The sequence below is a fragment of the Sinohyriopsis cumingii genome, chromosome 1 (assembly GCF_028554795.1).
Source record: "Sinohyriopsis cumingii isolate HCF-2022 chromosome 1, ASM2855479v2, whole genome shotgun sequence".
In the NCBI taxonomy this organism is placed as follows: domain Eukaryota; kingdom Metazoa; phylum Mollusca; class Bivalvia; order Unionida; family Unionidae; genus Sinohyriopsis; species Sinohyriopsis cumingii.
The window spans coordinates 148,723,925-148,739,345 of NC_142961.1; the positions used below are offsets into that span (position 1 = coordinate 148,723,925).

General features: G+C 37.9%; 1 protein-coding gene across 2 annotated transcripts in view; it reads right to left on the bottom strand.

Annotated features, from left to right (window-relative positions):
• The window catches only part of LOC149808125 (serine/threonine-protein phosphatase 2A 56 kDa regulatory subunit epsilon isoform-like), a 112,185-nt gene that overhangs the window by 12,810 nt on the left and 83,954 nt on the right, over positions 1-15,421 (bottom strand). The window contains exons 11-12 of one of the 2 annotated variants that reach the window (XM_089973600.1): positions 13,026-13,255; positions 4,541-4,569 (exon numbers count right to left, since the gene is read on the bottom strand). In XM_089973600.1, the coding sequence (XP_089829726.1) occupies positions 4,541-4,569; positions 13,026-13,255 (259 nt within the window). The remainder of the gene's footprint in view (positions 1-4,540; positions 4,570-13,025; positions 13,256-15,421) is intronic. The other variant, XM_089973593.1, reaches the window with a different exon arrangement.

Here is a 15,421-nt window from a genome sequence, read left to right on the forward strand (position 1 = left end):
TACACATTAAATGCATGCATAAACATAAAACACATGCATATTATATATAAAAAGCAAATGGATAGCAAATTATATTTCTTTGAAAGCACTTATCTGACAACGTTAGCACTTGGAAAGAAGCTTAAATACCACTCAAATCCAGCAATCACATGAGACAGGAAAATTGTGTCCTTCTTGTTTTTACAACATACATGTAACATAAAGACAATAGGAAGAACCCACTGGCCATTAATTCCCCTGACCACCACTACATGGCTACAGTTGTTTACTCAATTATAACTTCTGCAATACATCAAGAAAGATGCTTACATTTGTGGGGATGTGTAGCAGGGCTTAAGAGTAATGTGATCGGGCAAGTATTCTTGTGTCCCGCATCATCGCCTATCAAGACATGTAGATGGAGAGGGGAGACTGCTGTCAGCAACTTTAATCCAACTTAACTGGGTCTGCTGAAAGGGCATGCAACTCACTTCATCAGCATACCAATGCTACAGTTTAAGAAAACACATTTTGTATGACAGAAGCTGCAATGAGGTTTGAGTTAAATATTCAAATATGTAAACTGAGCCATGCCAACACCCACCAATGATTCCATTTGCGAAAACAAAGGTTTTGGACTACTGAAGTTAAAAGTGGCTTGAATATTTTTGAGAAATCCTTATCAAGATGACTATTACCTCTATCAAGATGCTTGAACATCTCCAAGATATGGAGCAATGCCTTGTTGGTAATGGGGGCTAACGTTTTCTAGTAAACAAAGAGCCAGAAAAACAAAACTGCCAACTGTAGGATTGCCACATTTAATGGGACAATTCTGCTGAGGTTGCATACACTCCAAATTGGTGGGCCTAATACTGAGTACTTAAATCCTTTCCTTCATAGGTCTCTCCTGACATGAGCCAGGCATGATGGAGTGCCTGTCCATGTATGGATGAATCACCTGAAAACAGGGTTGTCTGAAGAAGTTGGGTTTTGGGTGTGTGGGGTGGAGTCAGGTGGGCGTTGACCTTGGAAATGTCCATCAAATGATCCAGCAATCATACACACAGGACTCGCAACACTTCAGAGCAGCTATCAGATATATTTTGCATTTGTGACTCCCCATTTTCTGAAGTAGTTTTGGTACCTGGGCCATGGGAGGAGTTAGGCACAGCTCTAAAAGCCATCACAACTGTCTTAAAAGTACAATTATACATTCATAGCACAGGCTTCTATGTCCAGAACTGGAGAGATGAAAGTGAGCAGTTGTGATTCCACCTTATCATTGAATGCCCACAAAGTATGCAAATCATCTGAAAATTGACAGATGGACAAAACATATGTCATTTGTACCTTAATAATCATCTGCATGCATCAGCGCAGAAAGTCATAAACCAGAATGCTCCAGTCTGGTGACTTCATAAACCTGTCCTGTTCTAACAGGTATTATGTAATCTAAGACCAATTAAATGTCCATCACAATGAAGACTACTTTTCCATGTACCAGAACCTTCCAGAAATTAAAAGTTAACTTTTACAAGGCTGGTGCAAAGAAGTTAATCTTATGGTTTCTATTTACCACTGACCAAGATGAAACTGGGCAACAGGTGGGCTCCCCAAATGTATGAAATTGTGTCAATGCAGATCATAACCGGTGGTTCAAGGCTTTCCAGCAAACTTTCTGCTATGGGTTCATCTTTTTCTTGTATCTCTCATGCAGAAAAGATATTATTTAATTCAGAAACATAATTTGTTGATCCAGTTGTCAGGAAATGGGTTGCCACCGACAAAGCTGAGCCATTTGCAAATGATGCATAAACAGGCAGTTAAGAATTAAATCCACAGCTCCAGTGAGCAGGCTGAGTTGCAAAAAACTCTTGCAGAAATCCAGTCCTTGTTGGAAAACAACTCTGTGAAGTTGATAATATGTGTCACTCATACTTAAGAGATAGGTGTGTGCGTGTGTGATTTGGATTTTTAACGTAGCTTTAACATTTTTTCAGTCATATCGCTACGATGTCTGCAGTGTGACAGTTTATAGTGATGTTTTGCACTGGGGTATCATGCTGCAGACATGTAGCATGATGTCCCACCCAGTCACATTATCCTGACACCAGGCCGACCAGTCCTAACACTAACCTCTTAATGCTGAGTACCACGTACGAGGTAGGTAATAAAAAAAAAAGGGTCCATGACTAAGTGGACAGAATGCTAGGAAGGACCAAGGTCCAACTTGTTCCGATTGACTAGAAACTGCTGACGAGTACCCACGGGCTGGTGTTCAGACCAAATATGCTATTGCAAATTGGTATATAGTTCCTTCACCTCAAATTAATCCACTTTTTACACAAAGTCTGACTCATCTTTACTTTGAATCCCAGTGCAGCTATGCACTTGTTGAGTCCTCTATTATATCGTCAAACAGCAATGGTGTGCCAAAGGGTGTAGACCTGATAGCTAAGTCATAACAAGGCTTTAGCATGGATGAGTGCCAACAGGCATCTCATCTAACTATAGCCATATTCTCTGAAGTCGTCAGGCCATTATTCATCCTGTGGTGCACTGCCCAGTTAATAACCTTAGCGATGCTTGTGGTGGATTCTCACATGGATAAGACAGTGCCATTGACCTAGTGCAAGGCCTACTATGTCCCCAAATGGGTGACTCAGCAGTTGCACTGAAGCTGGGCAAGTACCAAGGCTCATCTTGCTAGTAGGTATTGCCAAGAGGACTGCTAGCCAGTCAGCTGGACAGATGGCAGGGCTACCTGCTGGGTGGTCAGCTCAGTGTGACTGTCTGGGCAATACATGCAGAAAACAGACCAGCTAACCGATTCCCATGTAACAATACATACCATGATGCCATCGGCAGGAATGTAGCATGATCATCTGAAATGACAGATTCATGGGTAGTCATGAACCTTTCTGGCACAAGACAGAGGGGCTGCATGGTCTGCTGGACAGTTGGCAGCCAGAGCAGTGGTGTACAATACAGACATATGGCCAAATTGACTATCATAGCCCAAAATACACCACACGCAATCAAGATTTACAGGTGTCAAGGCCATGTTCTAACATGCTGGGGGACTTAAGTCCACTAGACTGCCTAATAAAAGGAGGACAGTCTTCAATTTGTTTCAAACCATCAATGGAGCATAAAATGAACCAAGGCCAGCAACTGTGTTGTTGCACCTCATCTGCGTTTCCATCAATGCCTGTGAAGAATGAGGGGCTGTCAAGCCCACAACCCCTTGTTCTTCAAACGTAAGCTCATCTGATGTAACGGTCATTGTCAGCTTTGTGTCAGTTTCAATAGGGAGGAGGGAGAAAGGGGAACCCTTATGGTGTACCATACTAAAGTGAACAGTGACAACGTTTTGGGATGTAGCCTCAGAACATTGCATTCCATAACCTCAGAACATTGCATTCCATTGTTCTGAACTTGCCATGTGTATCTTTGCTCTTAAATACCGTGGACCAGATACCTTTTGTCCAAGACACAAAGATACTGCATGCTGTATGAGGAACACTTGGTACAAACTAGGTATGTGTCACGTGTGTCCTCTGAAGCTTAAATCTCTTGCATTTAGTGCATTTTGTTACTGTCATCTATCAATTCCAGGAAAGACAAGAATGACAAAACAAAAGACAAAATTAACCAATTGAATTTATTCACATACATAAATGATAAATACTTATTATCTTAAATATACAGGCCATGTGGAAGAAATAGCCAACAAAGGGCACCAACACTACATGTTGGAGCACAAGATCAGAAACAAAGTCCAGAATTGTGACAAAATTCACACAATGCTCAACAAATTTCAGAAAATAATGGTTGCAACACGAAGTGAATACCTTTACTTCCAATAGTCAACAGACTTGTCAATGAATGATTGAAAACCTGTGTAATACTCCTGGATTTTCAGAGTCACTTTATACTATGCTGATTATATCCAGCGAAGCTAAACCGGAGTAAACAACTGTACCCTGGGGATCTAATGTATAGAAGTTTCTTCCCTTTGTAAATATGTCTGTATAGACAGGAAAGACAAAACTGTTCAACTTTTCAAAATTACTGGATTTACAAAAGAGCTTCCTAACTAATGTTAATGTGATCAGTGAAACATAACAAACACCATGACATGCACACTCACAATGACACACACACACACACACATGCATGCATATTTTTAAAAGTTTTTTTTGACAAATCTAAACATCACAACATGCAAATTCAGATAAGAAAATTAAAGAAAGATGTTAAAGCACATAATGCAGAAAAGGGTTGCCACTGCAAAAATAAGAGGTTAAAAGACCAAATCTACTTATAAATAGAGCCTAAAAGTGGATTAGGAGCTGAATTAAGCACAGATAAATATTAATATAAAACTAAAAAAAAAGAAATTAGGCTACAAATACTGATGACCATTAATACAAATTGCAGCAAAAAGCAAAAAGCTCTACAAAAATGGATAATTTAAAAGAAAGTTTAAAGAAATACAAAGAAAAAGCTGGCTGCTGTAAAAAAAAAAAAAGTTATTTGCATATGCCACACTTACAGGTTGCCCCCTCCCATGTCTGCAACAACCTGCAGAAAATACCATAAGAGTTCGTACATCGAATCTCAACTGGCAGGCTGTTCCAGGCAACATCAACATTACAAATATTTTAGTCAATTATGTTTCTCCAAGAATACTAACCCAATCTCATAAATGATGGAAAATAAACTCTGCCACCACCCAATTCCAGCAAAACCAAAAGACATGAATTCTGTCTTTCCTATCTATATACATGTAGCTGAAGGGAAGAAACTCTCACCATAACCTTACTGACCACTACAATGGTTGCAGTTATTTATTCCAGTTTAGCTTTCACTGGATATGTTCAGCATCGTGTGTCTCTCAAAATCCAAGAAATATCATGATGGCTTTTTAGTCATCCATTGATAAAGTCAGTATAGTACAGAGTACTGCGTGAAAAAAATATTCACTGCATGTCACAATCATTATCTTCATCTTCTAAAACTAATAAAGTTTTCATCTTGTAGGTCTGGCATGCTAATGGTGGCAATGGGCACTTGAAAACTGGTAAAACCCAATAAATTCCTCCTTGGCCACTTTGAAACTAAACTCAGTCTGTATCAGTGGGGTCAGGGTATCACTGCAATTGATGTTGAGGTCCTCTTTCCTGACAATGCATCATGTTTATGTAAACCATATCAAGTAGCATAGATAAAGTTGGTGCCACTGTCCCTTTGTGTGGCATTGTATCTGCCCTATGTCAACACTGTAAAAAAATAACACACCAAGTAGACTGGTAGCTAGCAAATGCCATGACATGTCTTGCTGGTTAATGTGATGGACTGGCAGCTCTGGCTGTGTAGTCATCACGAAGGCTGGCTGGATAGTCAGCGCAGACAATGTCTGGGTGGAATGTGGACTGAAATAGATGATCACCTTACATAATCCCCATATAACTCCTCATACCATGGATCAGCCAGCTGACATGTGATGTGGCCTCTTCAAAAGATGGATATCTTGTCACTGTTCATCCAGTACATATGGAGGGTTTGGTCCACAGATGGAGTGACAAATTACTGTGTGTATGTAAGGTCATACTGGTCAACAATATTTGACAAATACCCCAGATGCCCAAACTTACGAGCTAGAAGGCATTGCTTAGGTATGTGGGTGAAATTGTGCCCACTGGGACACATAAAAACGGAAGGATAATATCCTGTTATCTCCAAGTTATCCTTACACCCATGTAATGGGCAGAAGGACAAAAACCTCACCTGATTCACGCAAATGCAGCATGACTTCCTAAACAAGTCAATGCATCTGTGTTTCCAGCAAAATCCAAGAATGATGCAGGGTCAAAATCTTTGCCATCCCTTCCTCCTCCAGTTTTAGCTGACTAGATCTTATGGATGCTGTTGACATAGTCCATATTATCCATATCATCTGTGAATAGGGGTGAGGGATGGGGCAAGTGATGACATCTTAGCATGAAGGCTCAGTACGTAATTCTGTCTAAAGCTTTCCGCATCTCCCCATGCTCTTAAGGCTTATCTGCAGCAACACGAACCAAACTACCTCTGGCCATGAGGCACAATGCAGGATGATGTGGACGTACATTTAGTGCATCCCAGACATGTCTTGTGCATGTCCTGACTGGTCCTAAACCTTGTGTACTTAGTACACTGTCACCATTGTTGAACTCGCAAAGACAAGAATGACAGCAAAATTAAGAAATTAACAACACTTATTACTTAAACATTAAATATAGGCAGCTTGTGTGAATAACAAAAGGGAAAAATGGTAACTTGCTGAAGCACATGGTCAGAATACAGTTCACATAACCAATAAAATTTACAAAACACTTATCCAAATTAAAAAAATAATGATTGCAACATAGAGTAAACATCTTTTTATACAATACTATACTTTGTTGAGCAATAGTTGAAAAACATAAGATTAAAAATCACAATCTTGGATCTTGGGAAATTCAGCTGATTGATGTAGATCATAACAACTTAAAGCCTAACTTGGTAAACAGCCAGTTGATGGGTAGCCTCCTACAGAGGGATGGGGAAGTAATAGAGTTCTTTTCCATTATCTATATGTTACAGCAATGGGAAAGACAATTTTTATATTTTAGGGATTGCCGGATTTGGAAGGTAGCAGAGTTTATCTCCGAACAATGTGATCTGGGAATGTATTTGATGCAAATATCAATTTATTTACTAAATTATGTTTCTCTGATAATACTTACCTAATCATACACCTTAGGATAACTTTCTTTGCATCCTCTAAATCCAGCCCTTCCAAAACAACAGAGAAAAAAAACCACAATTTTCGTAAAAATTTTTAGACAATGGGAAACAACTCTTACAGGTTAACTCCCCTCTCTACCTGTTCTGTGGCTACTGCAGCATCTGGTTTAAATCATTTTATTAACAGGCAATTAAGCAACACCTTAAAGGATGCTTATATTGCAGGGAAGGGTGGAAGGGATTATCTGTAATATCAGGTGAGTATTATTTAAGAGATAAAATTTGCAAAAAATTTTGTTTTCTCTTTCATATATATTACCTAATCACATTAGAAGAATACGAATGAGGAAAGAATGAAATGAAAGCTTCCTCCCACCTCTATGCACTTCACCCAGTAGAAGCATGATTACTGCTCTACTAATGTGTGTGTGTTTATGTGTGTGTGTGTTTTTTTAGTCATATCACTACATGCAGCATCATGTCCCACCCAGTCTTATTATCCTGGCACCAGGCCAACCAGTCCTAACACTAACCTCTTTATGCTGAGTGCCAAGTGATGCAGCTGCTAGTACCATTTTTATGTCTTGGGTATGACTCAGCTCAGGGTTTGAATCCACAACCTCCCCCAACTGAGGTGGATATTCTAACCACTTAGGCCAATGAAGTGGTTGATTACTGTACTGAAAGGATGAACTTCTCCTAATGTCAGTTTAGCACAAAAAGGAAACAAATTGTTTATACACATTCAAGGGAGATGACTGGGGCATTGCACACTTGATTACTGTCTCACCATCAAAAGGTTCCCATGCAAATCCAGTGAAAGTGGCAAGTTTCATGAGCTGAGATCATCAATGTGTACCTGAGCCTGTGAGAATTCAGAAAAAAATTCCCTTTAGCCAAGCAAATGGTGCTTTTGGGATAATGTCATGCATTCTTACCTTCAGTGGTAGGTAATATCTAACACGGTGTGGATATTTTCCATTTGTATCAGATAACATCTGAGGGTATACAGTGGGATTTCCAGCATCTTTACTTCTCTTCATACATGTAGATCAATCAAGTGGCAGGAACAATGACTTACTGTGGGTTGACACATGACAACAATCTCTTCTTACAAAAAACCCAAGTTGTGTTATTATAATGCCTGAATCGTCAGAACTGAACTGCATGTAGTTTGGATCTACAAATAATGTATTTTCCTCTAAATGATGACAATAGCATTATCATAAATTTCAAGTTAAATATGTTACTTGCTTTAAAGTATGTCAGAATTCAGCCAGACAGGAATGTGATGGACTTGAATTTTAGTTACTATTAGGAGTATCCACAAAGGTATTCCCTTATGTGAGGCAAAGGTCTGGTGATTGTTCCATCATTTGAAGGAATATGACACCACAAATGAATTATCTAACATTATAAGGACCATGCTACACGGATATGTTCCACCAATGTGTGGAAGGCATTGAGAATGACTTTCATTTCCATCAGGATGATATTAAGAGCTTTCCCTTGAAGAATCCACATGCCACTGACCATCACAGGTCCAGTAGTAAACTGGCATTGTAACAGGTCTACTCCTGCTTGAGTATGCCAAGGAGCTGTAAACAAAACTTTATCGCCTAAACACTGTCTTGTTTGTTGCTTTCTCTAATGCACAAGTTAAACTTTCATTGCCAGAACCAGCTCAACATCTTGGTTGATGCTTTCTATAAAAGCAAGAAAGATTCTTTTGATGTGTTTGGGAGAAAATACCAAATGTTAAGGGTTCCATCCCTAGATGGACATAATGTTGAGAAGGGACAAGGTCTGACGTCTCTAGATTGATTTTCCCAATACACAATGAGGGAAGTAAGGCTGTTCATGTCATGAACCAAGAAACCAATCTTACCGAATGTATTTGTGGCATGGCATGCAAGATGTTACCATCTCTGCAGCAGATGCTCAGAAACATTAGTGAAGACCCAAGGACTAGTCACATCTCTACTGAAGGTCTCAATTGTCATTGGACATCATAACCAGCAATGTTCTAGAACAGAAACCCTGTTTACAGAGTTTTCATACTATCTATACCACTCTTAACAAACAAATAAAAACTGGATTTTCTTGATTAAAAACACTCCTCTTCATGGGATCAATTGAGTTACTTCACGAAGGTAGGAAGATGAGAGTGGAGAGGTTTTGGATAATAAAATCCAGAGACCCTCTGTCAGTTTGGATCACCCATCATTTTGTGAGAATGGTTGGTCCAAATGCAACTGAAACTGAGTATCCTGGCACTTCAGGTGGGTCACCAAATGCTGCGGGCAATGATGTATCACTGATGATGGATGGAAGAACTGGGGAAGGAGAAACTTCTCTTCTCTCTTTTCCCTGCCTGCAGGTGAAAATATGACTGCCTATAATTCACATGGCAAGCAGAAAAAACCTGCCACTGTTTAGAACCACCAATGCAAGATCTCGGGTGACAACTGTCCTTTCTTTTGTATGTTCCATAAAAGGGTCACAAAGAGATAGGAGATTGCAATGAAAGTTGAAAGGCAACTCTTGTGCCTCTTGCTTTCTAATCAATGGTTGGTAACTATAACACATGTAAATTTTTCAAATGAACTGATTATTACTGATCTAAATCATGTGACAAGAACCATTAGTACGGTAATTGTGAAAAAAAATAAATAAATTAACCAGAATTATGCACCATATAAAACAACATTAATCTTACTATACCATTGAAAAAAGAGAAGTAGATGATTAAATTGACATTAAAAAATTTCTCAAATTTAACAAGACTGTCTGGAGAACACCTTAGCATATGGCATCAAAAGTAACAACTGGTTTAAACCTGATTTAACAGTAGCTAACAATCAGGTAGAGAGGGGAAATAACCTTTAAGAGTTTCTTCCCTTTATAAACTATATAGACAGAAAGCCTTTTCTTCACTCTTTCCAGGATGGCTGGATTCGGAGGTAGAGGAAGGTTATCCTAACTTCATATGATCAGGTAATGTATTTGATGGAAAAATAACCAAATGCTAAGTTTGGTTAGATCTTGAAGTAATAATGTTTGGGAAAATAATAGAACTATTGAAGTGGTAGCATTCAGGGTATTCACATGTATATAGAAACTGGGTTAAATTATAAAAATCCATTCTTACTTTATTGTGTAATCATGCTTACAAGCCAATAAAGCTAAAACCCAAAGTCAAGACTTCAGATTTTAAAATAAATGTCTGAGTGCTGACTGCCAACATTTACACAATTATTTATAAACTCTGGTCAAAATTCACTTCCATATATATGCAAGTCACTGTGTTTACAAGCTCAATGAAGTAAAATAAAAGCAATGACCTGTGACTTGACAACATGGTCAGTTAGGTCTGTTTCTCAAAACTTAATCACAGAAGTGCAGATATGTTGGTGGTCAGATCTGTACCAATAATGCAGAAGGAGTAATGATAACAAGATTTTCGATATGGCCACTATCAAGCTATGTTGGAGGTCAAAAAGAGTACCCTTTTCAATAGAACTAGCAATATACTGCCAAAGCATTTAAGTGAAAATCCCATTTCAATAGGACTGTCCTTTCAGGTGAAGTAGAATAAAAGATAAAAAAAATTAGGCTGTTCATCAAGGCAGCCATTTTTTTAGGTTGTATTAGCTTCATTTTAACACTGCAACTGCATATTGTACAAAAAAAGTTGGTAAAGTGACAATAAAAAATTTTGGCAGCCTGGCTGAAGGCACTGATCAGTACTATTTGTTCTGAGTACCAAGTAGATATTACTTTTGAAATTTTCAGTGTGTCCACTGTGGGGCATCATTTTCATTTTAAACCAAATAAATATCATAAGAAAAATACTATTGAAAACCCATGCCAATACAACCATCAGTTCAAGGGTAGCAATAACAAGAATTTTAAAATGGCACATTCTGTGGCCTTGGTGAGAAGATGTCATGATGGCTACCATGCTGGCCATATTGTATGTCAAATTAGCATTGTCTTCATTTAGGACCAACCAGCTTTTGGTTGGTTGCTTGGTTGTTATCGGGTTAACATCATGTTTTCAGCACACGATAAGTTATACATGGTCGCATATATATTTGATGAAGGAAGAATCTGGGAAAACCCTGGAAAGAAACATACCCACAATGGCAGAGCCTGAGACTCAAACCCACATGGAAAAATGTGAGATTTCAGTGACCTGAGAAGGCAAGTGCCTTGGACCACTCAGCTACTCAGGGCCCCCAAAACTTTTGGTGAAAATCCCATGAAGCTACGGTCATCCATTTAGGAGAAATTGCAATAACGAGATTTGACTGCTATATTGGAGGTTTGATCAGCACCAGTTTCACTGAATATAAGTAGATAAGTCTTGTGAAAACTGATGCAGATATAACCATATGGTGACTGGTGATAGATATTCATGGTGGCAGCCATACTGGATTTCCAAGGGGCATCATTTTCATTTCAGACCAACTAGACAGCACAAGAAGCCTTTTTTATGAAAACCCCATGTCAATACAACCATTACAACAGGAGAAGCAATAACAAGATTTTAAAAATAGACCAACATGGAGGACATATTAGTTGTCAGATCATTACCATTTTCATTTACAAGCAACAAAATATCATTAGAGTCTTTTAGTGAAAACCAAGTCTGTATTATAAACACGCATTTGTGAAATTTCCTTGATGCAAGGTTCGAACTAGGACACATGCTTGTTATGGGGCTCAATGTGCCAGTCAAATGAAGTTTAACAACCATTCATGTCCAGCCAAAGAAACCACATGTGTAAATAGTTAATAAAAATACATGCTGTGACAAGCGCTACAATATTTCTACCATTTCTACAAGCACTTTTAAAGATGAATGGCTGAATAAAGTTGTATACTGAATAATGTACATTTTTATATGTGCGACTTGAAATTAATTTGAGGGAATCCTTGTGCATTACCACTTAACAAGTGCACGAATTCATAAAAAAATTTGCAAATCATATGATCGTGTGCCCTGGGAGCATTTCTGTGTCAATATGAGTAATAATAACAAAGTTGTGAAGATGGCTTTGTCATGGCCATACTGGATGTCTCAAGGCATGCCTGGCAGTAACCATTTTCATTTATATCCAACAAGACATCACAAGAAGTCATCTAGTAAAAACCCCACACTGATATGACAATCTATTAAGAAGGAGTAGTGACAGGATTTTCAATATGGCCACTGTGGCAGTCGAATTGAAGGACTACCAGCAAAAATATTGACAAGACAGATGCCTTGGTGGCCTTACTAGATGTTAAATTGGTAAAATTTTCATTTAGAACCAACAAGACACCATGTCTTTTAGTGAAAACTCAATGTCAATATGACAAAGAGTCGTGACGAGACTATCATGACAGCAATCCATGGCAATGTAACTTGATGTCTGAAGAGGTATGATTTTCATTTAGGACCAACTAGATCTTAAGGTTATTACACCATGTATTTTGGCCATATGAATCCAAAAAAGCATAACAGAAACTATACACTGTAATGAATTCTAACTTACAGGGAGTACCTCAATTACACTACTGTCATTGAAAATAGGTCAAACTATTTAATCAATTGCCACTTGAACAACAATTTAATTCTTTTTATTCCAAAACTTCACCAAATATTCACTAAATTTCAAACATTAAATTCAATTTTAACCTGACTCTTTAAACATGTATCTTTAAAGTTGAGTTAACTCACCCATAACATCAATGTCCACTATGGTCTGAACAGATTACCCTTCTGGTATGAAGTTGTCTGTGAAAGTGCTTCACTGCGCAAGTACAGGGTTGCTAACAATAGTTTTAAACTGTTCTGGACTTGGTCAATTCTAGCTTAAGGGACAATACACCGAGGATATATAGACATAAGGCCATCATATAAGCTCTTCTGGTCACTGACCCATGTGTTTAAAAACTGCTATTATGGCAAGAAAATCTAATCAGGTCATTTACATGCCTACTAAATTTCACTTGTTGACAATGAGTGACTTTCAAATAATCATGCTAAATAGGTTTAACTCTGTCGTATTAAAAGTAGGTCACTTTTTCTGACTTGATAAACAGTACTTTCCATGATGGACTCCATGATGAATACATTCATCATGTATCATTGCTGCACCAAAGAAAGAAAAAAACCCCAAGAAAATGTGTCAAATGAAAATGCCTACCACCCAGGTCTTGTCTATGTTTTGCAATACAAACAGAAAATGTAATGCTCATAACAATGAAAAGATACTTACTTCTGCCTCTCAGACTTGTAGTTTGCTGTGAGTTCATCAAACAACTTGCTGTTCATCTCCATGAAGGTCTTGAGAACATTATACACCAGTGCCACTATTGTCTGGTTCCAGTGCTCTTTAGAGATTTTATATAATGCTGGAAACATGATGGGCAATATCACGTTAGAATTCTCCTCAATCAGACTCATAATATAGTCGTTGTTCCAGAAGTATAGTGCTCTCTCCGCTACCTGCAAAGAACAAAATACAAAACACTTGGAAACAAGTTTAAAACAAAGCCGAGGTAAATTTTCTTATTAACCACAGTATTGGTAAATTAGCTAGGATTGGCTTTTTTGTTTGTGGATTGCTGTTGTCAGTGTCTCAAAATCATATCAGTTTTAAAACTGTCTTACTCCTAATGAAAACCAAACAATGCATTTTTGCACCAACAAAGCTGTCAACTATTAGCAACTGTACCACTGGAATACTGTATGAGCATGGAGTTGCATATAGCATTGATGTCATAGTGTGTCACCACATCACAGAGCATGGTGTCATGAGAGCATTTATCAAACCATAATATCCACTGTTAGTGGACCAGTTCAAACAAGAATGTGCTTTGCAGTATTATTAGTGGAGCAATCCAAAGAAGGCTGTGCTTTACAGTATTGTTAGTGGACCAGTCCGAAGAAGGCTGTGTTTTGCAGTATTGTTATCGGAGCAGTCCAAAGAAGGCTGTGCTTTGCAGTATTGTTAGTGGAGCAGTCCAAAGAAGGCTGTGCTTTACAGTATTGTTAGAGGATCAGTCCGAAGAAGGCAGTATTGTTTTACTCATTAAGACTTATGCTGTGATTACTTAACATAACAGAAAGTGTCCAAGATAAGATGAATTTCCATATTCCAATCAAACCATACCTGTGGAAAAGATCTGTCTGGTTCCGTCAAGTACCAATTTTTTTTAATGTAACAATTATCCTGGGACAAAAGATGCTTGTGAGATTCATATGCAATCTGCAGAATTCCAGAGTCGCTGGTATGATTGTAATCTCCTTCATTAAAAGGTTAGCCATTTATAAATCATCTGTCCTTGACATCTGAACTCATGATCTACAGACTTGAACAGGAGTTGCAGCAATATTAAAAACTCCAAATCAAAAGACAGACCTGCCAACCACAACAAGACTTTCTCAGCAAGACAGTCCATATTTTCCCCAGGTCTGACCAATTTTCAGCAATTTATTACACAATATCTAGTACTTGAATTTGAAAACATGCATTTAAACAATACAAATCTGTGGCTGATGCAGCAATGACGAACATTACATTCAACTGTTCCAGTATAAAGTTTTTAAAGTACACTTCATCCTTAATTTCCTCAAGTACAGTTTCAGAAACTCAGTTCCAAACACCATGGAGCTCAAAGGCTTCTTGCTTATTCTCCAAACTTTACACAATCTTTGGGTTTATTTTGAATTTCATATGACATATTCAAGTCAACACATTATGTCCAATAAAAGTACTTGCAGCCTATCCTGCTGTTTCCCCAAAACTCTGAACATTCTTTTTTATAACTATGTACTGATTGTTTAAACACTTTAAGGCTTATTGTATTTTTCATCTTCATTCATGTTTTCTTTCACTGGACAAAAATTTTATGAAAATATTACATAAGCAAGAGCTTGATACTGCATGTGTTCTATATAAAACATGGTCAGTTTAAAGTTTCTGAGGTATTCTTGTAAAGTTAAGACTGGTTCTCTGATGTACTCCACTGAATTCAATATAAAACCCAGATCCAGATCAAAAACTGTATCTAGACTGTATCAAATAATCAAAATTTTGTAATTTTTGATATTCATCCATTCAACACTTCAGTAAGACTTGTGGTGAAAATTATAAGGGTTGGCAGGTCTAAAAAGATGACAAACTAGCAATCAACACCAGTAACAATTACCACATATACTCACTTGTAAGCCAAGTCCAACTGCAAACTGCACAGACCCAGATCTGTCATCACATACTGTACCAGCAGATCTGAGTCTGTGCAGTTTGTATGGAGTAATCAGCAGAACAAACAACATAGACTCTGGTCTGCAGGTGCATTATGCTATGGCAGATCAGGCTCTTTGTTGTATACAGTCTGACTCAACATACATCATGCTTTTTTTTATATTTTTGCAGTGAGGTGGGAACACTAAGTCTTTTTCCCACAGGAAAAATTAGACCTTACTCAAGCTCTGGAATCAGATCCAATAAAAAGGAAAACAAATATCAGTATTATTTTTACCACAAGACTCAAATTGGTTTTTCAACCTGCAGTTTTTTAACGTGAAGGATGTACTGAATATACATAAAATCAGCCCTATAACATTAATTAAGACCTTGTTTAAACTCATAACATTAATATGCAGTCT